This window comes from Dipodomys spectabilis, unplaced genomic scaffold (genome assembly GCF_019054845.1).
Source record: "Dipodomys spectabilis isolate Male_0828 unplaced genomic scaffold, ASM1905484v1 ptg000145l, whole genome shotgun sequence".
In the NCBI taxonomy this organism is placed as follows: Eukaryota; Metazoa; Chordata; class Mammalia; order Rodentia; family Heteromyidae; genus Dipodomys; species Dipodomys spectabilis.
In genome coordinates this window covers 18548003-18575519 of record NW_024870822.1, presented here as the reverse complement: position 1 = coordinate 18575519, position 27517 = coordinate 18548003, and the positions used below count along the sequence as shown (strand labels likewise).

Genomic DNA, 27517 nt, shown 5'->3' with positions numbered 1-27517 from the left:
ACTCATGAATGTGTTAGGGCCTAAGTTTTCAATTGTATTTCTCACACTGGAGCACACATTGGAGTAGTAGCACACATTGGAGTAGTCACAGGATGAGTGCCTCTAACGTTACTGCATAGTCTAGGCACTCTAAGTGCTAAATCTTGGTAAAGTAATTTTCCTTTCTTCTTTTATTTTAATTTTATCTTGAGCTAAAATAAAATTTCTGATATGTTTGAAAAGCAGGGAGATATAAATGAATAAAAGGCAGATCAATACAAAGGAAAGCATATAAGTCTGTTAAACAGTAGTGTGATCTCCTGTTCAGGATTAGGCTTATGCTGAAATATAGGAAATCTGCCTGTTTTTCTTATAGGAAGAAGAATGTTACTTGTAGTCTCAACCTCCCCTTAAAAAATTCCTCTCACCCACTTCTTACACTGTAGAGTCATCTACCATTAACATTTAACTCTGAATTAACTAAAATCACCACTCTCTTACAAAAGGTAATAGAATAAGCTGTTAAACCAATCACGTTAATTTAATTCCTCTTGAGAAATAAGAGCATTCCTAGGGGAAATAATCTAGATGAAACTACACAGAGACATAAAGCATGTGGTCAATGAGGAATATGTGAAATCATTTCATAAGAGCTTAAATATATACAAGCTTGGCAAAGATGGCTTCTAGGAGCTGAACTGTGTCTTCTCAAGATTCTTAAGTTGAAACTCTAACCTGCCCCCCCCCCAACATCTCAGAATGTGACTATTTCTGAAGGTAAGATTTTTAAAGAAATGATCCAGTTAAATAAGGCTAATCCAGTCTGACCAGTAGGTTCTCATACAAGGAGGAAATTCTGGACATGCATTACAAATGCCTACACACAGAGAAAAGACCACATGAGGATAAGGTGTCCATATGTAAGCCAGAGAGAAAGAGAGGCCTCAGAAGATCCAAACCTGTGCACACCTTAGGTTTTATGGAGCTTTCAAGAAACAATCTCAAATGATGTATGACTTTCAGCTCCTAGAAATGGGAGACCAATATATCTGTTGTTTAAGCCACCTGGTCTCAGTATTTTGTTGTGGTACCCCCAGCAAACAATTACAATAATATCTTTTTAATTTGTCACAAAAGATTCGTTTTGCAGTTCAAAACTTATCAGGTGGCTGGGAAGGTGGCTCAGTGGTAGAGCGCTTGCTTTGCATGCATGAGGTCCTGGGTTCGATTCCTCAGCACCACATAAGCAAAAAGAAAAAAGCCGGAAGTGGTGCTGTGGCTCAAGTGGTAGAGCACTAGCCTTGAGCTGAAGAGCTGAGGGACAGTGCCCAGGCCCAGAGTTCAAGCCCCACGACCAGACCCCCCCCCCCCCCAAAAAAAAAAAACTTATCAGGTAACAAAATGGCAGCTTTTTAGACAGGATATCCTACTAGCTTCAGAAACAATAATGCAGGAGGCTAATAGGAGCAAGTAGTGGTTTTATCTATTGATAACTCTATCCATTTATCTATCTTGATCTACCTACCTACCTACCATCCATCCATTCATTGCTGGTTCTTCAAAGGAAAAAAAAATCCCTTAGAGGGAAGGAAGATTTGCAAGTTTTCAAAAACCAGATGATTTATACCTTAGGTATAAAACAAAATCAATAAAGACTGACATAATCTGTTCAGATCTCCTCTCAGAATGGTGATATATGCCACTGGGCCATAAGCTACTTGGAGAAAGGACTGTCTCATGACCCTCTCCATCCCAGGCTAGCACTGTGCCCCGGACAAGCAGAGAAGCATGCAGCACATGCCTACTGAAATGAACTGATGTCTACAGAGCTTCTTGCGCATATGTTTTATGGAGCTTTCAAGAAGTGTTCTCCAATGATGTATGACAAGTTTCCCTGTGGATTTGAAGAGTACACCAAACTAAGCAAGTTCTGCCCTCACAACCCTGGCAACAGCAGCATCCTGTATATTCCCCTCTAACACACGCTTAGACTCTTGTCACTGCCCATCACATGATAAATGATACGGTAGCATTAACTCTGAAGATATGAGACCCTTTTAGCCTTGGGAGCCACTGAATTAAATTAGTTTCATCAGGATTATAGTGCTTACTGAACCCCTTTAACCGAATGCTTTCTGTCTCATTCATATGGTTTCAATATTGTCTCAACCAATTGTAAGGTTATTTATAAGTTTGCAACTCCCAAGTAGAGTTATAAAGCATTCAGATTTAAACAAATCCAGTTGTGTGGCAGCCTAACTTCTACTTATATGTGGTTTCAACTTTTTATTCGTGTACAGGGCCATGATGCTGACTCGTTCCTAAATATTCTCTGATTAACTTTTGTTTCAGTAACAAGTTCACAAAAAGTCCCATTGTAAAATTATATAAACTCTTGTTAAAACTAACACATGATTTAATAAATAGAGAATTCTATCTCAACTTAAACCACCAGTAAGGCTTTGTTATTCTAACATGTGCCATATGAAAAAAGGCATCATAATAAAATTAATGACCAGTTAGGCTAATGTCTTTGTTCACAATGGTACCTAGGGGATTCTATTAGTTCAAAATCCAGGCACTTGACTTCAGGTGTTTATTTAGTTTACAATGTATATTTTTCATTATTGTTTGGACAAACATAGTTGTAATTTTATTCAAATTGAATATATCAAAACTATATAAAGAATGAGTACTTTTTCCCTAAAAAACTGTACCTTCTATTTCAGTGTTGACTGACAAATTGTTAATTTTGAAGACTCGTACAATGTGTTTGCTTTCATTTGAGTCATATTGATGTAGCATATCCCCAGAGATATTTTCTTATAATTAAGAAATATGCATATGCCACAGAAGTAACATATATCTTTTTTTAAGTTGGGAGAGGGGTGTCAAGAGGAAGCTTCAGTGCCAGAAAGATATGTAAGGCATCTTCACGAAGACAGCCTGGAGACCAAGAAAGTTAGGATACTTCTCTGAAGCCCTATAGCCCACAGGTAAAAAGATCTCCAATATGCCCCCACCTCCATGCTCTCAACTTCCTGTTCCTGCCACTAAGCGCTCTCTTGAGAGCATTGAGTTAACTTATCTCCATGGTTTCTTCCAGCCCTGAAACTTGATGATTATATGATACTTGACTTTTGCTCTTTGAGATCTACACTGCAGCACACACTAGTACAATCACTTCACCATGTTATAAAATAATTCTGACTAATTATTCATATTCTCCAGGAAAGTACTTAAAATTAATCCATTTGTCAAACAAACCTACCAAACTGTGGTCACAGTTGGCTGAAAAGCGTGTTTGCTGCTTCTGAGATTTTGTTGCATCCGTATGCAAAAGCAATAGAAGGGGAGGGACACAATGGTAGCGGAAGGCAAAGGAAGGAGGCAGGAAAAAGCAGAGGACAGACATTTAAACCTGAATTTGGTGTAAAATGTATTTCCATGTTCCTAGTTTAGAGTCACTAAGGTAGCAGTACAAGTTGTACAGAATACAACCTTTTTTTGTATGCAAGTAAAGTAACATGCATGTAAAGACTGCTGGTAAGAAGAACCTTTCTTCAGAAATAAGTTGTTAACTCCTTAATATCAAGACTATGTTTTACTATAACCCCCTAAACAAGTATAATAGGTCAAAAGAAGTCAGAAATGAATTTGGAACAAAAAATAACCTATGTCTGATTGCGAAAGAAGCCCTTTTGTGTGTGTGTGTGTGTGTGTGTGTGTGTGTGTGTGTGTGTGTGTGTGTGTGTGTGTGTGTTATTGTTGTTTTTGGTCCATGTCCTGGGGCTTAAACTTAGGGCCTGGGTGCTGTCCTTAAGCTTTTATGCTCAAGACTAATGTTCTACCATTGAGCTATAGCTCCACTGTTTTCAGTAGTTAATTGGAGATGAATTTCATGAACTAGCTAGCCCGGGCTAACTTTGAACTGTGGTCCTCAGATCTCAGCCTCCTAAGTAGCTAGGATTATAGGCATGAACCACTGGTGCTGGGCTGGAAGAAGCCTTTTTCTCTTTTTTCTTTTGCAGGCCTTAGAGCTTGAACTCTGGGCCTGGGTGCTGTCCCTGAGCTTTGGTATTAAAGGCTAGCACTCTACTTTATCACTTAAGCCACAGCTTCACTTTCATCTGTGTGTGTGTGTGTGTGTGTGTGTGTGTGTGTGTGTGTGTGTGTGTGGTTAATTGGAGATAAGAGTCTCATGGACTTTTCCACCCAAGCTGGCTTCGAACGTTGACCCTCTCTCAGCCCCTTGAGTAGCTAGAATTACAGGTGTGAGCCACCAGTGCCTGGCTGGAAGAAGTCTTTTTAAAGATTAAGTAAAATTAAAATTTAGAAACTATGTGTTTATTTCTAAAATTAAAAAAAATAATTTTGAAATTGAAAATTTTAAAATGAGTTTAAAAGAGGAGAAAATACTTTAGGAAACTCATTTAGAATAGTGCACTAATATGACAACATTACGAAGAACAAAAGATTGTGTCCAACTGTGGTGATATGTGTTAATTGTATGGTTTTTCAAAGATGTGGGAGAACTGATATCAATTACAGTATAATTACCATTACTTCCAACAGAGTTAACATGTAGTTACTACAAAATAACATACAATTAACTGGTGTCACATTGCACACCAGGCTAAATAAGATACAAATTAAAAATTCTCAAATGGTACCATAATATCTTTTCTTAAAAATAAAATAAATTAACATTTCTTTGATAAAGTCACAGCCTTTTCAGGAATTAGTGCAATAATTTTTGAGAAAGGAAAGCCAAGATATAAATTAGAAAGAATAAATTTTTAGACATGAGATGAAAAACTGCCTGGGGAGGGAGATGTATGCATTAACAAAAATTTAGATTTTATTTTAAGCTAAAGCTGTGGTAAATAAAATTAAAGCCTTCCTAACATATTTCAGTTCCTAAAATGAGGAAGCTCTATGTTAAAATTGAGTTCAAAAATATCCTTTACTTTTACTGATATCTAATAATAATTATTATTATTATTTATTAATATAAATATTATTATTATTGGTGGCGGTGGTACTTTATTTAGCAAACACTGAACAAGTATCTGCTTTCGTAGTACTCCGGAGGGATAGGGAAATGAGTCAGTCTCAGTCCAGAGGGGTGCTTACACAGAATTACTGGTTGTTTGCTATGTGGAGTAGTAAATCTCGTCTCAATTTGAGCAATTTCCTTATCAGGATGTGTACTGGAGAGACACAAAATTGTAGAGATCAGTCTGAAGAAGTAAAACTCCTTGTTGGAATGTCTCAAGTCAGCAACAATAACACAGGAAGCTTCCACACCCTGCCTATGAGCAAGGGGCATGTGTGGGAACACCAACACACCAAACATGCGTCCAGGTCTAATTAGGAGAGAGTGAAGATGGCAGAGTGCGACCCCGTGAAGTTGATGAGAGGACAGAGGCAGAGCACTGCTGCATTTCAAACACAGCTACAGTCGATCTGCTATATCCGTTTCAAACATCTGGGCTTCCAATTATTTATTGAACTCACGTGTAAGAGTTATTTGGGAATACGACAAACTGTTGTAGATCAGGAACGCACTAAAAGCTTTGTGAAATCTTCCAGGATTGAACTCTTGCTGAAATTCTCAACAATAAGAAAGAAACTGCTATGGGAATGTTTCCTTTCAGTAAATGCATTTAAACCAGGAAGATGTTAGCATTCTAAGAATAAACATGGTAAATATCACGCTAATTAGTATAGCAGACAATATTTTAGTAAGAATTTACATTTTGCCTTTTTTTAGGTTTAGCTTGTATCTAGATTTCCTTCCTCCCTCCCTTCCTTCTTTCCTTCTCTCCTTTCTTCTTCCTCCCTTCCTCCCTTCCTTTCCCCCTTTTTAATATGTGAAATTCAAATGCTTTTTGCTTGAGATTAAATGAGGCTAGTAACATTCATAAAAGGCTGCACATCTTGCTTGAAGGTTACATAAGTATATGCATGGAACCTCAAAGCTTTCAGGGCAGTTTGTTCCCCTATGTAGCCAATTTTCTCATTTTCCTCTGAATATAAAGCTCAGGAATAGATGTTTATTCTTGCACTTAGCTCCATGTTTTAGTCTACTGAATTCATGACCCATTTGCCGGGCTTCCAGTAAAACACAAGTTGTTATGAGGGGGTGAAACGGAACAACAATGGGTACATCCTTGTGGCATGTTATTTCCTCTTGTTCCTGCATCACTGTGACATTCCTCTGATTATTGCAGTCTCAAAAAATGTGCTGATCACTGTGTGTGTTAAGCGACAGTGGCAGCCCCAGAAGCTAATACCCTCCAAAGAGTACATTATGCATGTGATGTAAATGAGGTATAAGCTCTCCAATGCATCAACCATTTGTCATCAGAGAGCCAGCAAACAGTGCAAGTGCCTTTTATTCCTTCTACTGTAAGCACGAATGGCAAAATATATAAATAAATAGAAAAAGAAGATCACCTGCTCTTCACAATTGACTCTAATTGACACAAACTTGAAATCATTTCCATGTAAAGTATATTTTGTGTGTGCGTTTTACTTGTTTGTTATTGTATTAAAGGAGAAAGGGTTATCAGCTCCGTATTCAGAAATCAGAAACTGAAATAACATATATTAAAGAGAGTTGGGACTGCTCCCACTTTACTTCTCAGAAACCTAGAAGTCGGTCATCAACTCTATGCATAAACAGTTTAAATATTAAGATGATAATACCTTTGGCACAGAATTTAGGATTTGGTTCATAAGTTAGAACTCAAGCTGACAACTCAAGTTTGGGAACTAAATAGTAAGTTACTTTAAAATGTAAACTGAATTCCTGGTCCAAAAATAAGTGCTTCAATAGATTTGAACAATCTCTTGAAAAATTAGAATCGGTGCATAAGCTATAGGTTAAAATTTCTAAATGAAATAGAAGCAACACCTCCAAGGCCTCTCGTGCTCTTGCTTCAAAAAGTAGCACGTGTTTATTCCTAAAGCTTAATAACAACATTCCTGGTTACTCTTTGTCCTCTTCTTAGGCTGGGAAAAACCTGGAAAATTAGCCAGAGCAGGATATGGGAGAGATTTGTTTATTCATTCCCAAAGATTGAATAATGATGGTTATCTAAAATGGGTTTGCAGAGTATCAGGAAAAAAACCTAATTGTTCATAGAACAAACAACTTCCTTTGTGAACATTACAACTATCAGCTTTCAAATTTTTGTAGAATTTTTAATGGATATTTCATTAGCTAATGACTTAAGAAGATCATGATTGCAAAAACTACAATTTTTAAAGAATGCAGTCCTTATTTAACTGCACTGCAATAGTGACATTAAGAAAAGAGAAACTGGAAAACAACCACAATCTGCGTGCTTCATTGAATAAATATAACACTATTCAAATTTATATTGTGATCAAAACTTTATTTTCCCATAGCTGAAGTGATAACCAAAAAAAGTAACAAAAATGAAAAAAAAAATTGCACAGAGGATAGCCAGCCTTCCTGCTTGTACCAGGACCCAGCATGTTAAAACCTGTTATTTAAATAAGCTTTGAGTTGTGGATTGTGTTCTTTTATTGGTAATATGACATGAAGGCCTGGATTATTGGAATGCTCAGATCAAGCAAACAAATCTTAAAATAAACATAATCTATTTAGGATCTGTTTGGTTTGAAATACTAGCCTTCCCAGGAAGACCAGAAACATGTCTGTGGGCTCACACTTCTACTTTCAGAAGTAAAATTCATCGTGCATTGTTTGAAACACTCACATTCTTTGCTTTCTGGATAAACTGGTTTCACTGCAAACCAAACTCTAGCATAGTTTCTATTCAAAGATAAACCACTAGTTAATATTCTCTCAAACATCACCTTTAGATAATTTTTATGTCATTAACTTAGCTTCTAATATTATAAAAGTTGGAGAAAATGATCCAAGAAAACCAATCTACACAAAGCCACATGAAATTCATTAACTCACTGTGTTTTGATCTCCTTGTATTGTGCTGATCAGTAAATCTATCTACATTTAGCTAATTCTCAGTCCTCAGCTAATTCTTTGAGGGGGAAAAAAATGAATGTTTCCTATAAACTCCAGAGATCTTGGGTACAACAGACCTGATTTACTTGAAACAGATTTCACTTCCTTTCTACAACCTCTCCTTCCCACCACCACCCACAACGATGATAAACAAAAAGTTGTTTTATTTGTAGAAAAATAGTGAAGACATGCTACTTATTTATACTATTAGTCTACAGCAGCTTCAAGTCCACCCATTCCAATGATGCTGGAGATAAGAAGCACATAGCAAAATAGCATTTGCCTTTCTCAGCAGAAACCAGTGACTCGGTTCCTCAGTTCCCCAGTTTGACATAACACGTGCAGCTATGCTAAAATCACCTAAACTAGAAAACTCTTTCCACAAATTATCTCATTTGTAAGGCATAATCTAGTGATTCTTCAGATCGTACTAAGGCTGAGTAGCATTAAAGATCCCAACACCCCACAGGTAGTAGCTTATAAGACAGGTCTTCAGCTTTCAAATCTAGACTTTTTACTTTCTTCTTCTTCATTTTTTTTTGGGGGGGGGGCAGTCAAGGCTTAATCCATGAGCCTTGATTCAGTTCTAGTTACACGTCATGTGATTGGGAAGGCCATCATCCAGGCTGGCTTCCAAAGCTTTGCAAATCTGTTTATTTTATAAACGTAACTTCCCAAAGCTACTGAAGTCTAAGACTTTATTGCTTGACCATCTAAATAAATAAATGAGCATTAGATTTTTGCATGTACTAGTTATCTCTCAAGTCCCCTTACTATATTACTTCCTTTGTGTATAGTAATTCCAGAGAGGTTTTGCCTCTCTGCCTCCCCCTCTCCTGTCCTCCCCCCACCCCACCCCCAACCTGACCCAGATCTTCAGGTACAAACCTGGGAGGTTCCCATGACTTTGGTACTGCCAAGGACATGGGCTAGAATCAGGAGATGCAGGTATTAGACTTAGCTCTGCCACAGAAAAATTCAAAAAGCACAGCTGTCTCTTGCAACTCTGAGTTTGGAGAAAAATCATCAGCGGTCAGACACTGCACCCTAACTGCAGTGGGCTGTAAGATTGCAGTAAGAAATAGAAGGAAAGGCAGAGAGAGGCACAAAAGAAGAGGATGAGGAGGAGAGAGAGGGGAGCTCAGAGGGAACAAGGAAAGGGGGGAAATATATCTTATATATCTTGGTAATTTTCAGCAATAGAAACAGAAAAGCAGACTGCGAGCAATGGACCTATATTTTAAAGAACAGAAAACAGAGGAAGAGGCCGTGAAGCAAGAGAATTTGAGATTCTTAAAAAAAGACTATCAGAGAAGTCTCTCTTTAAGTCTTTAGCCCACTTGTTGATGGGGTGATTGTTTCTTTGAGGATTTGTTGTTGGGGGATTTAGTTTTTTGAGTTGTAAGTATATTTTAGATATGAAGCCCTTGCCTGTCGTATGACTAGTGAAGATGTTGTCCTAATCCATGGGCTTTCTATTGATCTTGCTAGCTATGTCCTTTGCCATGCAGAAACTGCAGTTTCATGCAATCTTATTTGTCTAATCTTTCTTTGATTTGTTGTGTTTCTGGGTTTTTATTAAGAAAATTTCAGCCTGTGCCAAGGAGCCCTAGAGTTTCTCATATTCCTTCCTGTAATGTTTTCAGGGTGTCTGCTTTGACTTCAAGGTCTTTGATCCATTTGGAGTTGATTCTTGTGCAGGGTGATATATAAGCCAGGCCCAAAGAAACATAGGTCCCAAGGTTTCCCTTATTTGCAATAACTGGTATAAGTCTAGGACAAGCAGAAAAGGTCAAAAGTTATGTACATATGACCATATATGATGATGTAAAGTGAAATGAACCCCAAGGGACACAACTGTTTTTTTTCTTGCTTGCTATTGTTTTTAACGTCTTTAAAATGTACTATGTGATTTTTTTTGCTTCTTTTGTATGTGCTTCCCCCGTGGCACAACCCCTGTTTTCATTGTATTTGATTCTGGTGTCCTGCATCTTGTATATACAAGTTTTCTAATTTGGGGGGGGGGAAGGGAAAAGACAAAATGCTGAAACAAGGATACAGGTTGACCCATTGTAACAATGAGATGTACAAGACACTATGTTGAAAACGAACTTTACAACTTCTGGAATGGGAGAGAGTAGTTCAGGAGGTGGGGAGGGAAGGAATGGTAAGGAAAAAACAAAGGAGGAGGAAATAACACTCGATAGGAAATATACTTATTACCTTACTCATGTAACTGTAACCCCTCTGTACACTGTCTTTACAAAAAAATCTAAAAAGAGACTTAAAATTCTTCTAAAGACTAGCATGAAAATAACCCTGTAAATAATGCAAAATTCCCCTGCCTAAGGAAATTTCAAAGGTGCAGACAGATATGATGAAAATAAATTATTATTTTAGAATTAACTACTTATAAACTGTGTCCTCTATTCCTAAACAATCATGATCAATGAATAATGCCCGAGTGTTTTAGCTCAATGTTAGGAGGACGGAAAATAGGCCTGGACTTTCCTTTCACATTACTTAATAACAGTAACTCAGGCTCTCCAGGAAAAAGGGCTGATATTTGAACAGAGTCTTATCACATGAATACTCAGTGTTTTGGCTTTTGTTTTTAATCTGCAATGGAGGATAAAAACAAGACACTAACAATCCTACCTCATAGGATTTTGGTAAATTTCAAATGAGACTCTGTCTAAGGTCACTATGATCAGAGAAGTGTTAAGAATAGCAAGGGATCTTTTTTTCTCTGTGATGCAAGAGATAGAACCCAGGGTTTTTCTTATCATAGTAAGCATTCTGCAACTGAGACATATCCCCAGCCCTAGAAAGTTCTTAACAAGACTATGGAACCTAAGAGTTCACTAAAAATGTTTCTTTCAATGTGTTCCCATTTTACAGGTGGAAAAATTGAGGTCAATTTTATTGCTGCTGTTTTACCATCAACATATGGAAGGAGATGCCCAGAATTTATAATTCCTCTTTTCACAAAAGTCATGACAATTCTTCACTGAGGGCTACAGCATAGATTTCTGACGTAGAAGATATGAAAACTAAGGCTATTGGGAAATGTAATCATAAGATAACCTTTGTTTTTCTTCAGAACTAATGCTGTTGATTTCATTTATAAAAAGACAGAAAGGGCAAATCAGGGTTGTAACAAAAATAAAAGCAAGACAGTACTTTTGGAAATTCTAATATTAGTTGCAAATGTCAAGAATGCAAACTGAATCTTAGCTAAAAGCGAACCTTGGCCAGAGTACTCCCAGTTACACATATTTTTTTTTAATAGCCAGATTCAAGACAATGCTGAGGGGGAAGCAATGAGGAGAAGAATTCATAAAGAGTTTTTACTTTTCACAGATACAACCATGGCCTACCAGTTGAGAATGTAAATGATCAGGCACAGGAATACCTACCACCACCAACAGCATAGAAAAAAGACCCAGAGCCTAACACACACATACACACATTCTTTTTCTCTTTTTCTTTCTCTCACACAGAGTGCTATATAAATTCACACTATCATACAGTCTCATAAAACATAGACTGACATACATTCAGAGACACACAGACATGGACTCATAAACATATCTACAGACACATGAACTCAGAAAGATAAACATTTACACAGATACACAGACACAAAGGGACACTGACAGTTACAAAGATGCACATAGTCAGACAGACATACAGCACTACCCATCCCCACTGACATAGATAGATACCTGGAAAGACAGCCACACATACATACAATGTTTGACTCATGAAGACTGTTTTTAAAATTTAGGTGAAAGCAAGTAAAACATTAATGCAAGTATATGTACAACAGGATCTAAAATAGGATATATTAGAAGCATCCCATATTGGAAAGCTCTAAGACTGGTTTAGCGGGTCCACAAAACCAAAATTTTCACAATAACTCTTGTGAATCCTTATTTAACGTTTTTTTCTCTCGTGTGTATACAGTGGCACTTAAGAAACTACATAGCAAGGATAAATTTTAATGTCAAAGATATTAGAAGATATGTGTTCTAATAAGTTAGGTATTAAAAAGATTTATAAAGATGAAAAATCCATCCATCAGTTTTTTTTTAATTTGAAAAATATAGCTAACATTCAAAATGTAATTTATATTATTATCTAATCAATTTGTTAGTTACTATAAAATAACTGCTTTAATGTTTCCATTTTAATATCTAATATACATTTTAATAGATATATCCCATACTAAATTCTCTGGTTTTTTTTAAATTAATTTAAAAAATGTGAAAGGACCTTGAGATCCTAAAAAGTTGAGAACAGCTGGTCTAAGAGCTTGAAAAGCTAGGGGGTTAGATCTCCAAAATCCTTATATTACTAAACATGCTCTCTATACATATCTAAAACAGCAACTCTCAGAAGATGTATGTGAAATGGTATGTATGTATGCTTCTGTTAAATTTTAACCCTTTTACTGGAGTAGAAAATTAACTGGCTGTGGCATTTTAACTTAAAATACTTGTAAACTAAACTAAACGTCTAACATTTTTTCAAATCCTTACCTCTATTCTTAAAAAGCATCTTAAATTTTATTAAATCTACATAAATTCTCACCATCTTTTCCATTTAAACTGCAGAGAAGAAAAGAACCAAGCAAGTTTGTTGTTGTTTTTATGAATTAGGCCTTAAACTAGTAGCTAGGCAACCACAGAAGTAGCCCTGACAACAGAAAGAAAGAGAGAGAGAAAAGAAACACCTAACAACTTAATGATTACATTCAGCCAGGAGCTTACATACAGCATGGCATAGTTGTCCAATGTTATCAGTTCAAATACAAAATCCAAAATTAATAAAATTTGCCTTGCTTTTTTCTAAATTTTAGAAAAAAACCTTTATAGTATAAATACAGCTATTCATTTCAAAGAAGAATCCAGAAAGAAGACATGTCTAGGTTAAATTCTTTACCTCATGATTTTAGCATTGACTTCTTTAAGAATGATGCTTGAAACTAAGATGAGTGTCTTGATTCAGATTCTAAGTAAGATAGCCCTATCAATCTCAGAGGTGAAGAGAATGAATGAGATACTAGAGAGAAGAAATGAAGGAACAAGGTGACACAGAGCTGGTCTCAGTTTCCTCATCTGTGAAATGGGAATCGCAACAGCTGTATCCTTGAATTTGGAAAGGTTCAAGGAAGATAATATGTGTGACGTGTTTTGAAGCAAGAAATATAAAAACAATCTCGTAATACCACGTTGTGAAAAATACTACAGCTTTTAAAAACTGACACTTGCTCTGTTTTATAAATTATGATGGCTACAATTAAATTTGTCCCCTTAAGTGTAAACTCTCTAATGTGTTCTATTTTCCTTATAGGACAAGTTGTTTTCCTGGAGCAGATTGACATAGGAGAGCACTGTGACTGAGCACGTTAGACAACTGTTCACAACAATGGTAACTCTGATTAATTGGTACTATGTACACCTTTGAAAACAAGACCTCACTAGCCTATATTAGGAGCTGTAATAAGAAGCTCATTCATTCCAAACACATTTTGCTAAATAATTTGCTCACAACTCCCTTTCACTTATTGTTATATGGCTATATTGATCTTCTGTCTAAACCAATCCTGTCATGCAACAATGAATATCTGAATCAATTGTATAAATAACAAGAGCAATGGCAATTGGCAATGGGAAGCAGAAAATATACAGTATGTGTTTCTTTTCCAATAAGAAGGAGCATTGTTACATTTATGCTCCCTGATGTACTATTCTCATATTTTGCAAAGTATGGACGAGGAAAGAGAATCTACACTTGTACAAGTTAAACAATGGTTTTTTGAAGTAGAAACAAAGTTTTGCCTCAATGATTGTATTGTAAAATTTTGTTTTACTTTATTAAAAAATACTATTTTGCATGAGAAATGTATGTAATTATTAAGCATAAGGTTACGTAGTTTCAAATATCATTGAATTGTTTCTAGGTAAATACATTAAAATGCATTAAATTAGTAGGAACAAAGGTTCCCTAACACACTAACATAATCATATTTTAATATTACTATCACAGTGGTTATGGCCAGAGCCTAGCAAGTAACTAGTATATACAAGTTACTCTAAGAGAAAAACAAACAAACAAACAGATTTTGTGGCTTTATAAGAAGCTCTCTGTTAGTATCTTACTTGCTTTCTTTCTATCCTAAGACATTATGGCCACAAGGAACAATAGGTGACCCATTTGTTACTAGAGATTATCAGAGAGAGAAAAATTAACAAAATTGGCAACACATATGACAAGCTGCCTGATATCTTTAAGTAATAATGAAACTGATATTGATGAAAATGTCTCTTATGCTCAATACATGCTAAGTTCACTTTTCCTCAAAGTGGTCCTTCAAGGAAAGAATAATTGCCTTCATATTAATGATATGGTCATCAGGGTATGATCGTGTACCCTGTAATTCCAGCTACTCGGGAGACAGAGACAAGATGATCACCAGTTTGAAGTCAGCCCAGGCAAAGTAAGTGAAACCTTGCCTCAAAAACATAACACAAACAAAAGAGTACAGCCCATGGTTCAAGTGGGAGAATATTTGTCTAGCATGCACAAGGCTCTAGATTTAATCCCCAGCATATCAAAACACACAGATAGACAGAGAAATTATGTTCACTGAAACTCAGAAAAGTTAAATAATTTACTATGGTAACACAATCAGTAAGCAGCATAGGAAGAACTATCAAACAAGACAAATCAACTCCAATTCATGTTCTTACTAATCTGCCGTGAGGCTGTTCATCTGTGGATGCTCCTGCCTAGCCAACTCCTCTGTTTCTCTGTCTACACTTGCACCATCTTGTCTTCTATTTCCAGAACTAGAGTCCGTGGACATCATGGCAGAAAATGAAAAGTACACAGAACACAGGGGACTCAATGTTTTTCCTGCAATGCAGCTGTTATTTATTTCTTACCTTACTTCCTTCAAATGTTTAAAATTGCCAATGTAAAACTTATTTCTGTATGTAACAGGTTGAAAGATACCAGGAAACTATCAACAAACTGACACTATTCTCTAAGTAGAAATACGACTAAGTAGGATTAGAAACATCAAATCCAAAATGACTGTGGGTATGTTAACTAGGTCTCAGTTTGTCTAACTATTATTGGAAGCAATTGTACCAAATCAAATGTAATGTTCCCTCCAGTTCTTCCATATGCTACAGCTTTAACTTCACCAATACACTTAAAATGTAGGTGAAGTGTGATAACAGTGATCATTTATAGCTCATTTTGATTCTTTATGAGGTCAACTATTTCTCCTACAGATGACAGGAATAACAGCTTAGGCCACATACACATGGATGCATCATCTGCCTGTTGTGATCAGCTGTGATAGGCAGGTAACCTATCTTACACAAGGCCCATGCAATGAAGTGCCCAGCCTAATCACCAAGTCAGCACCCAAACATCAAGTTTAGGACACATTTTAACATAGATCCATTCATTTAGAGGGCCACCCCTGCTTTATCCTGCCAGATGCCTTTAGTTTAGTTCTGAGGACATTTATAAGCAGCCTTATTAAAATTCTGCTGCATATTGTCATAAAATACTCTCTATCTTAGAGATGTCAAGACAACAAAATTCGGTAAGCAATTAGCTTATAATATGATCTAATTGCACTAATACTCCAACAGGGTTGGGATAGCTAGGGTTCTTGGTATGGAAAACTAAAACTCAGAGAAGGGCAGTAAGTGAGACTTCTGCTGGCAGGACACTTACAATCTATGAACAGAGGCTATGTTGAAATGATGGAGCATAACAGCTCCTAAGGCGCTGTTACAGTCTACTGTCCCTATAATCTATATATCTAACAGACTCTAAATACATCATAGCACAGCCACCCAGAACAACTCCATTGGTGCCATTCTGGTTGATTAAGCCAACAATATTTCATTTTAAAGTGCAAAAAACTGGGATTTGTGTTATAAAGTGAAACATTTCATGGGTTAACTTATGTATTCACATGAACACATAAAGTGAACTTATATGTGTGCCTGTGTAAATATTAACACTGATTAGACACATCAACTCTTCCCTATGCATATTTAATGTGATTAAAAGTGACATGTTAACAGTGGACACTGTACTGTACTTCCCAAATTTCCCTATCTCTCAGTTTCAGGGAATGCTATTGGTAGCTAACTCTCAGCTATTGGCCCTATTTTGGCATTGGCTCACGCGAAGAAAGTCACCTCAGCCAAAGTCAATTCTTAATGGACACGGCAGCCTCAAATCTTCTCATAGCCTGAGGGCTTAGTTAAGACTGGGTCTTCTTTTGCCCAGTCATTTCCACAGATGGCGATGAGAGTATCTCCAAATAAACCTACTGCTAACCTCTATATCATGGTTAGGTTCCTGCTTCCCAGGAAACCCAAATGTGTGCCACCTTCCTTTGTAAAGAATGTCCAATTAAGAGTAAGAAGAAGAAGTATATTTAATACATTGTAAGATTTCATGACAGCAGCACTGAAAAACGATCTAAAACTGTATTCTGGGTTACAAAGAATTAATTCATAAATTAAACTTATGGATCTTTATATCTAAAGAAATAGGTAATCATTGTAGGTTAGACAATTCTGAAGAGAGTTAAAGTGAACTTGTCATGATCTCTTTTCCAGTCTTATTGTGCATTATATAATTACCTTTTTTGACTCAGAAGAGAATCTGATCGTCAGAAAAAAATAGCAGTGTCCTCATGGAAACTCATGAAATTTAAGATGGTTATTTAATAATAAAAAAATAGTGTAGCTATCTAACTAGTAAGGATAGATAACTTCTCTGGATACTAAAAAAATGTCTGATATAAAATATAAATTAAAAGAATGACATTATTCAGGAGAAACACCATCTTAATCTCATATCCAAGTGAATTTTTTTCTTTATTTTATTTTATACTTTGAGTTTTCTTGTTCAACTGATATTCTATTACACAAGCAAGGCTCTTTGCTGGTTATTTTGGCCCAGGTTGGTTTCAAACCTAAATCATCCAGATCTTAGCCTCTTCTGAGTAGCTAGGGCTATAGCTACAAGGCACTGCTACCTGACTCCAAACGAATTTAAGAGTTAATGAGAAATATATAATCTGTAGAAGTCAAAGATAATTGTGAATTTTACAGAGTCTGCATTTGAACTTCACTTCCAGTTGGTGGTACAAACTCAACAACATGGGACTATGGATGACTTTAGGTGTCCTCTCAAAATCAAAATGTTGACGTCCTCACCCAATGTGATAGTAATTGGATATGGGTCTTTTAGAGATAATTAAGATTAGATAAACCATGAGGGTAGAGCCTCCATTAGAGCACATGATTAATCTCAAGTATACAAAAGTATATACAATTTAGCACATACCACAGGACTCAGCACACCATGATACGTGTGTTTTCCCATCATATAAGGAATGTAACATGGAGCTACACAAGGTTTCTAAGGAAGTGTGTGCCCCTTCAAATCTAAGGAAAGATGGGGGAAAAAACCAAGCTGATGAATTAGCCTAAATCCTCAACACCGATGAAAGGATAAAGAAAATGTTGACCATACACACAAAAGTACTAAAAGCAGCGAGTATTATAGAGAGGCTGGAAGAATGTCTCACACACACACAGACACACACACAGACACACACACACACATACTGTTTCAAAAAGGGAGATGAAAGAGAGACAGCGAAATATAGGAGCAGGGCAAACTTGTTCAAAGTACATCATATATATCTATAGAATTATCACAATGAACTCTCTTTTATACTTTTAATAAAAAATAAAATATATAAATAAAAATACAACATATGTGCACACATATATGCACACATACATATGTACATGCACCATACACATTCGGTGTAGCGAGAACAGAGTAAAATCAAATTCGTTACTAAGCCTTGGGAAGTCAACATTCTCTCAGAGCTAAGCTTCCTAATCTGTGTGAGGGCTTTGATCACTACATGCTTTAAGAATCCCATCATTTTCCCATCCTACAAAATCCTTTCCAAGCTCTCTTCACAGCTGTCTCTGAGTGTAGACCAATAATAGGTAGGTAAGGGCAAGAATTAGGTTCAGAGTGAGCAGCTCTCTGTGTTCTACTGTAATGGGTTGAACTGTGCCCTCCAAACAAATATACTCATCTTCATCTGAAGTTTCTGTAGATGTCATCCTATTTGAAATATATATTTTTGTAGCTGAGAGTTAATATATGGTCATGTGGATTTGGATAGATGCTGAACACAGACACACACAGAGGGAAGACACCATTAAAGAGAGGCAGAAACTAGGGAGAAACAGCTGCAGGCCAAGCAACAGCAAGAATCTGTTACAACCATCCTCAGGAGAGGATTCTCCTTGATTGCAGACACCTTGGCTGGTGATTGGCCTCTAGAACTGGGTGTGTGAAAATTTCTGTTGCTTTAAGCTACTCAAAGTGTAACAAAAAGAAAAAAAAAAACATCCCTAGGAAATGCATACAACCACATTTCCAGAGTCTCCAGACTGTCACATCACCTACTCTGTTGAGAAGGAAACACAGAAAAACCAAAAGACAGTATCCCACACTCCCAGCTTCTAGGAACTGGGGAAGATACAAGATCTCTTCTGATGAATGAAGACTACCACAGCAGCCATGCCAGAATGAATAAAAAGTGGAATGAAAAGGTGGTCTCGTGACCCTCACTTTCATAGTCTTTACTGAATAAACATATAAATGGAAACATTTAGAAAAATTTACTCTAACACTGTTACCATTACCCATCATGTTATACATTTTGTCCCTATATCATAATCCCTTGCTCCTCTCTAAATAAAAACCTCTCGTGATTCAGCACTGGAAAGGTACTATTTTTTCTTTCTTTCTTTCTTTTTTTGGCAGTCGTGGGGCTTGCACTCTGGGCCTGGACGCTGTCCCTCAGCTCTTTAGCTCAAGGCTAGCCTCAAGGCTAGCGCTCTACCACTTGAGCCACAGTGCCTACTTCCCGCTTCTTCTGTTTATGTGGTGCTGAGGAACTGAATCCAGGGCCCTAATGCATGCGAGGCAAGCACGCTACCACCTTCCCAGCCCACCATCTTAAAAAAAAATAATTTCATTCTACCAGGCAATCAGAATTTTTCATGCTGTCTCCTACAATCATCCCTCAGCTGGGCCATTCTTCCACAGGAAGCCTAATGATCTTCTTATACGTAAATGAGATAGATTTACACCCTGGACAGAACTGACCCGGGGATTCCTGTTATAAGCAGAATAAAGGGCACACAAAATCATATCCCACTGTTCTCTAGTATGCTCTCTCCGGGTCTGTGCCTTCATGGGCTCCTGCTACCCCTTCTCCTGCAGCACTCTGGCCTCTCAGCTGATTGCTCTGCTGCCTAGAATGCTCCTCACTAGCTCAGTGCTAGAACTCTCAATGTCACTTTCCAAGAGACTCCTTTCCATTACATCTCAGCCACCCTACAGCTGCCATGTCCCTACTTGCTTGATTTTTCATGGAAAGTTATCCACCTCCATATTACTTTATTTGCTTTATTTCTGTATCATCAGTGTCCCTCTGTTAAAATGTAAGCTCTATGAGGACAAGGATTTTTTATTGTTTTCTTTCTTTTGTTTTAAATTAGTGTTTTTTTACATTGTACAGAGTGGTTACAGTTACATGAGTAAGGTAAACAAGTACATTTCTTATCGAGCATTGTTACCTCCTCTTTTGGTTTTCCCCTACTATCCCTTCCCTCCCTACCTCCCCAACTCTACCATTCCCTGACTAGAAGTTGTAAAGTTCATTTTCAACATAGTGTCTTGTACATCTCATTGTTACAATAGGTCAACCTGTATCCTTATTTCCCTTCCCCTCCCCAAATTAGAAAAATGTATAAGGGCTGGGAATGTGGCTTAGTGGTAGAGTGCTTGCCTTGCATGCATGAGGCCCTGGGTTTGATTCCTCAGCACCACATAAGCAGAAAAAGCCAGAAGTAGCACTGTGGCTCAAATGGTAGAGCGTTAGCCTTGAACTGAAGAGCTGAGGGACAGCACCCAGGCCCAGAGTTCAGGCCCCATGACTGGCAAAAACACAAAAAAGAAAGAAAAGAAAAATGTATAAACAAGATGCAGGGCACTATAATCAAATACAGTGACAACAGGGGTTATACCATGAGGGAAGAACAAACAAAAGAAACAAAAAAAATCACATAGTACATTACAAATACATTAAAAACAAGAGCAGGAAAGGAAAAAAACTTCTTGTGTCCCTATCTTGAGGTTCATTTCACTTAGCATCATCTTTTTTATTTTTTTGGTTGTGCAGCCTGAACTCTGGGCCTGGGCATTGTCCCTCAGCTCTTCAGCTCAAGGCTAATGCTCTACCACTTGATCCACAGCTCCACTTCTGCTTATGTGGTGCTGAGGAATCGAACCCAGGGCCTCATGTATGCAAGGCAAGCAGTCTACCACTGAGCCACCTTCTCAGCCCTACTTAGTATCATCTTATATAGTCCTATGTACATAGCTTTTTACCTTTTCTGCTTATCCTAGACATAGACTAGTTATTGCAAATAAGGGAAACCATGGGACCTATGTTTCTTTGGGCCTAGCTTACCTTCATTTAATATATTTTTTCCAAGTCTTTCCATTTCCTAACAAATGGGGCAATGTCATTCTTTCTGATGGAGGCATAGAATTCCATTACACACACACACACACACACACACACACACACACATCACATTTTCTTGATCGATTCATCTACTAAGGAGCATCTGAGTTGCTTCTATATCTTAGCTATGGTAAATAATGCTGCAATAAACATAGTTGTGCTGGTAGCTTTAATATGGCCTTGTTTGTGATTGTTAGGGTAATGCCCAAAAGTGGGATTGCTGGGTCATAGGGGAGCTCTATGTGGAGTCTTTTGAGGAACCTCCATACTGCTTTCCAAAGTGGTTGAACAAGTTTACACTCCCACCAACAACCCAGTAAGGTTCCCTTCTGTCCACATCCCCTCCAGCATCTGTTGTTATTAGAGTTCTTGATTATCGCCATTCTAACTGGGGTGAGGTGGTATCTCAATGTTGTTTTGATTTGCATTTCTTTTATGGCTGGGGAGGTTGAGCATTTCTTCATGTGTCTATTGGCCATCCTTCTTTCCTCCTCAGAGAAGTTTCTCTTTAAGTCTTTAGCCCACTTATTTATTGGGCAGTTGTTTCTTTGAGGATTTGTTGTTGGGGGGTTTAATTTTTTGATTCTAAGTATATTATAGATATGAAACCCTTGAGGACAGGAAGCTCTGTTTTAACTCTGAAATCAGAGCGTGAGCTCAGGGTCTCGCACTCTTACTCAGCTTGCTTGTTCACAGCTGACGCTCTCCCCACTTGTGTCACGTCTCCAGCCTCAGCTAACCTCATACTGCAAAACTCCAGGTCTCTGCCTCCTGAGTAATGAGAATTACAGGCACGAGCCACTGGCTCACTGCTGTATCATCACTGCCTGACTATAATCTATTACTAGATAGATACATACTAGATAGATAATAGATGCTAGTTAGATAATTTGCAAAATCAGAAACAAAAAGGAACGCATTTTACAAACTGCTGTGTGTTATATTTTGCCCAGGTTGACAGGAGACTTAGTATTAAATCAATGGTATAAATTATGGTATCACATTAGCCTTCATTGTGAACATATATACTTCTTTTTTAATGCTTGCATATTCTAATCTCATTCTAATGAAATCATATATACTCTTTATTATAAGATACCTTTCAGTATTTTGGAATGTGAAAGAAATATACACCCATAGGCAGGTAGGGGGGATGCCTGGGAGTCCATCTCAGTGAAGGGGAAAGTAATGCTTAAATGAGACATATGACAGGTCTGAGTTAAATACAGGGCAGCCCTCAAGGGAGAAGCCCAGACCCTTGGTTGCTGGGTGACATGTGGGAGCCTGACAAGAGTGAGGGAAAAGGAATCTATGGGTCTCGCAGAGCCAAAGGCAGAGGAAAGAAGGTTTTACCTTTTCATTCCTGCAGTTGTTCAGTCCCACATTATTCATGGAGGAGAGTTTTCCATCAACACCATGTGGCTGCTGCTGCTGTTGCTCCCGCTGGATCTGCTCTCGCATCTTCCGGGCTTCCTGAATGGCTTTCATCACTGTATCCTGATCCCCAAAAAGGGCAGGAGAATTGAGACTGGACAGGATATCTGCATACATAGGATCCATTATTAGAGACTTGTGAGGTTAGACTATAAAGTACTGCTAAGATCTACTCTCCCCTTACAGAATATCACATTCTCTCAATAAGGAAGTAGGGGCCACATTTGTGATTTATTAGTAAATGTGTACAATACCATGCATAGAGCACAGAAAGTTGGGGGTAGCAAACTTTGCTGGTGCTTTTAGCCTGGGAGGATACTCCAGCACTCCAGAGTATATGGATTCTTCTACTCCCTTCTTGTAGATAAGGTCCTAGATACCAAATGTGTGTCAGTTTGGGAGAAAATGTCTCCAGTTCATACATCTATAGTGTATGAACAAGCTTTCCTCCTCTTTGTAGGAGCAATAAAGTTGAAGACAATGGGGAGAGCTGTGGAAAGGAGGCGAGATATCTGCCCAGGTTCTTTGTTCTATTTGGTATGTTTGTATAGAAAAGCGATTTCAAGCTTAGCAGAAAAGACCCCGTGAAATACTGCATGCGTTTTAGTGACATCTGTGTGTGTTTGTCCATGTGTCTACTGCAGGAGAGGGTGAGTGGGAGGAATGCATCATGCTCTCCATTCCCCATTGCTGGCTGGTTAATGAAGCATTTTTCTCATCATGTTGCCTCAGTTATTTACCAAGAGAAGGACAACTTATTCCCTGCCCCCACCTTGAACACCCACTGCTCTTGGCCCCCTGTCTTCGTGACAGTGAGGCTCTGAGTGGGGGAGTGGTTTTCACCTGAGGATGAGTCCTCAGGTAAAAGTAAATATTTGCAAAAATAAAGCAAAAATAAACATTTGCTTTCGTTATGATCCAGTCACAGAGGAGGAAACTCAAACTGAAACAAATCATCTTGCATAACTGGCATTTTTACCTTGGATAAAAAGGACACTTTGAATAAGGGTTTCTAGTTTTAGACAACAAGAAAGGCAATTGTTTGATAACGAATAGACTTCAGTTGCTGTAGCATGATCCACTTTTAAAAGGCTTTGTATGAACATATCATAGTACATATTTTATCTCATATAGACAGAGGGAAGAAAGGTAATCAGACTACAATCGGGCTTATATCACATGCCTTATGTGTGCCATACGTGTGCACTAATGTCTTTGGATAGGTCATCTCTGAAAATACTTTTTAAGCACTCAGTTCCTTTGTAGGATATAGAAAAGCCACATCATTTTTTTTTCTCAAGCTTTTCTCAGCAAAAGACTGTGCGATATTCTCAGCACAAGAGTGCTGTGCACCCTAAGGTGCTATTACTTTAGCCCATCTGGCTCATGACCTGAAATACACTGGGCTGAGGTATCAGTCCCAAGCAGCAGGACCTGTGACATAGTCATTTTTGTCCCTCTCAATGCTCAGTACAGTGAACAAATGCTTTCCAAATAAAACACAGAAGTGCATTCTAAAAGGGCCACTTTCTAAAGCAGGTCTATTATTTATCATTAGGTTAGCTTTTTCTCTCTCATCTGGCAACTTCCAAAATCCCAGCCAAAAGATATTCTTCATATCCATTGCTGGGCATGAATCACTTCTTTCTTCCACATGGATACCACTGACTTGTGGGGAAAACCTGTGGGTCTCTGCAACAGGCATCCTGACTTAAAACATGAATAGGCTCCTGTGTAGATTCCAATGCCCTAGATTTCAACAAGGAAGATTGTCAGAGGGTCTCTCAGACTCAGTGCAGCTCGGCAAATAGCAAAACTCTGAGATTATAAAAGGAGACTGAGTTATGTATAAGTGGACCTGGGTTTCAGAGCTGGCTCTACTAATAGCTACAGGACTATACATAAGCCATTCTACCTGAAAATACTACAGCTTACTGGACAACAAGGGTGGTAATAACATGCTATCTGATTCATAAAATTATTGTGAAAAATCAAATGAAATAAAGTACTCGAGAATGTTGTAAAAACTATAAATGGCTATAGTCACACATTTTAAAATCTATTAAATAAAATAACCTTAGCTGGCTTGACACAAGGTAGATAATAATAAACTAGATATAATCCATAACTCCTTGGAATCTCACCAAAATGCCAGAAGTAGAGCTGTGGCTCAACTGGTAGAGTGCTATCTCCTTGAGCAAAAAAGCTCAGGATAGTACCTTGGTCCTGAGTTCAAGCCCCAGGACCAAATGCATGCATGCACGCGTGTGCGCGCACACACACACACATACACAAGATAAATAAAAAGTATAATAATATTAATGTTGAGAGACTTGACACTTTCTTGTTGAAAAGTACTTTTCATCTTTCTTCCTTCATCTTACATCAACAGGTAAACATGTTGGTACACATTTATTTTTGCTTTTTAAAAAATAATTGATTTGATTGCCTTACAGGGCTAAATACCGTATTTGGCAGCTATACATGTATTTTTCTCCCTTAGTCTTCATAACAAACTATGAACAATATTATTGCCTAACAGGCACTATCATTCTCCTTTTAAAGCTTAGGAAAATGAGTTTAGAATATTAAATAACTTTCTCATGACCATCCAGGTAGTCAGCAAAGGCTTTAGTTTAGCATGTCTTATTATAAAATCCAAGTTTTCCTCCATAGTTTTCAAGGCAAGGGTGTGAATATGCCTAGAGAACTTGCAACATCTATCTCAGGCTAAAGAAGGAAGAGGATCCTTAAGACACAGCTTCCTGGATATTAATGTTATTTCCTATGTTATTGAAACATATCATCTGTATTTGTCTTAATACAAAACTAATATGAGTTACTGTAAGGTTAAAATTCACATATAGTTTTGAAGGGAAAATACAAAACTCCCAGAAAATTTCTTTTACTTTGAGCAGGCAGCTCAGAGGCCAGGTCTTAATGTCCTTGGAGATTTACTTAAGAAACAAAGCTCCAAGGAAATACAGCAAGTACTAGATTTCTGATTTGCTCCATCGACTCATCATCATCTAAAGAGTTCATCTGGCAAGATTTATGTTATGACCTTTTCCAAAAGTTCTGATCACCTAAGACACTACACTGGGCAACATTTCATTAGAAAAGATCAAAGTACTGTTATCTTTTACTAAGCAACAAGTTGGAAACAAGAATCAGTCATCACTAAATAGGTTTGCTTTCTTTTACCTAATTCATAAGTCTCTTCTTGGTGTTGACTTTTCCATTTACCTAAAGAGGATCCTCTTCCCAGGCTTCCTCCAATGGGGCTGGGGATGCTGCTTTTGTTTGGCAGATTGACAGGGCTGGTTTTGCTGGCTGGGAAGAGGTTCTGGGTGGGAGATGTTGGGGATTTCACAGGCTCTGCTGTCTTAGGTCGGGATGAGAGATTCAGAGGCTGTGCTGCTGCCTCATCCTACAAGAATTTAACATAAATAATTATTTTAAAAAAGACAACCGAAGCACATTATCACTTAGTAAGCCACAGTTATTTTACACCTCAGAGACAATGCCACATTCTCCTACAGTAATAACAAAAGAAGCTAATTATCTACCTCCTTGAAGATTCATCAGAAGGAAACCTCATTAATTTCCCTGTGTTATGCTTCTATTTACATTAACTGTGTAGTTGGATCATTCTTTTTGCCAAATTAAAATCTGAATTAGCTCACATTACAGCTTAATTTCCTAATGTGTTTTCAGGGATCTAAATTAACCTAGGGCATTTACAAAGAATTATTTAAAATTTCAGTAGCTCTGTAGTGCTTTTATGTTATTTTCTCTGAAAAGTTCCTGTAACTATAAATAGTGTTTGCAGCTAATTTTTTAATATATATTTTAAATCAAACAATTGCAAGTACTTTAAAAATGGAAACATAAAAAGCTTTCTGATCTCCTGGGCCCCTGCCCACACCACAGAGCCACATGCCACACCATAGCTTCTATGTGGCTTTTTGGGTGTGGGTGCTCTTTGTGGTCTATATTCTGGTCTGTATTCATGTTTAAAATTAATTTTTGCAAAGAGTAAGGACACATTATAATTATGTTTTATATACTATGATATATGCAATTTATTTTTCATGTTTAAAGTGATGTCTTGTTATATTCTTTGCTATATATATTTACAGAATGTCTATTTTAAGACACATCGCCCTCCACACTGAGAACAGTGTTCAAATTTCTGGCTTGTAACTTTAGTATAGCCAGGAACTTGAAAAGCCAAGTTCCTTGCCTTCATTTTGTCACATTTATTCTGCCATAAAATGTCTGGAACAATACTTCTATCATTTTAGAAAATTGGTTGCAGTTTGAACTTATTTATTTAAATGTTCGGTTGGAAGATGTGTGTTACTGTGTTCTGAATCAAAATCATCAGCAAATGTTAACTCCTGTTTCACTTCTGGGAAGGCACCAAGTACTCACTTTTAATGTCATTACTTAAAATATACAATACAGTTTAGTAACAGAACATTCTTCCCTTTGGTAAACATGTGGCCTCACTCTGGGACTTTGTTTCTTCATTTATAAAATGAAAGCCTCATACTAAATTATCTCTAAGGGCTCATCTAGTACAAATACTACAGATTAAGGGGAAACAAAATGAGAGACCAGAAAATACTATTGGAAAAGAAAAATTAGAAAGAGAAAAAAAATAAAAACCATGCACAGACATTATATAGATCACATTCCACGCACTGTATTAGGCATAGTCATATATATTAGCTCACAGAGCCATGCCATGAGCTTTATGAGGAAGGACAGCATTAGGATAAGCTTGTATTTTTTTAAAATCATTTCTGGGACATTAATTTAGGTTTTCTATGACTTATCAGGATGATGTTTTCCTCTATCACTATAGCACTTGTTGAATCTTTTTTTAGTTTAATGTTTATTTTTTGGGGGGGGGGGGGAGGGGTCCGGTCGTGAGGCCTGAACTCTGGGCCTGGGCTCTGTCCCTCAGCTCTTCAGCTCAAGGCAAGCGCTCTACCACTTGAGCCACAGTGCCACTTCCGGATTTTTATTTTTTCCTTATGTGGTGCTGAGGAATCGAACCCAGGGCCTCATGCATGCAAGGCAAGCACTCTACCACTGAGCCACCTTCCCAGCCCCTAATGTTTATTTTTTAGTTTAATATTTATTTGTATAATTCAATAGTTACTACTTCCACCAGCAAGGTGGATAGAAGAAAGTTAAAAAAATTATATTAAGTAAAGTAACCCAGGCCCAAAGAAACATAGGTCTCATGATTTCCCTTATTTGCAATAACTTGTCTGAGACAAGCAGAAAAGGTTAGATAAGATGATGTTAGGTGAAATGAACCCCAAAATAAGGACACAAGTGGTTTTTACTTTCTTGCTATTGTTTCTAACATATTTATAAAGTGATTGTTTTAT

General features: G+C 37.4%; 1 protein-coding gene across 14 annotated transcripts in view; it reads right to left on the bottom strand.

Annotated features, from left to right (window-relative positions):
- The window catches only part of Sox6 (SRY-box transcription factor 6), a 375414-nt gene that overhangs the window by 46775 nt on the left and 301122 nt on the right, over positions 1-27517 (bottom strand). For 8 of the 14 annotated variants that reach the window (XM_042691570.1, XM_042691569.1, XM_042691576.1 and 5 more), the window contains 2 exons: positions 25314-25539; positions 22029-22216 (listed from right to left, as the gene is read on the bottom strand). In XM_042691570.1, coding sequence (XP_042547504.1) covers positions 22029-22216; positions 25314-25539 — 414 coding nt within the window. The remainder of the gene's footprint in view (positions 1-22028; positions 22217-25313; positions 25540-27517) is intronic. The other 6 variants (XM_042691573.1, XM_042691581.1, XM_042691574.1 and 3 more) reach the window with 1 other exon arrangement.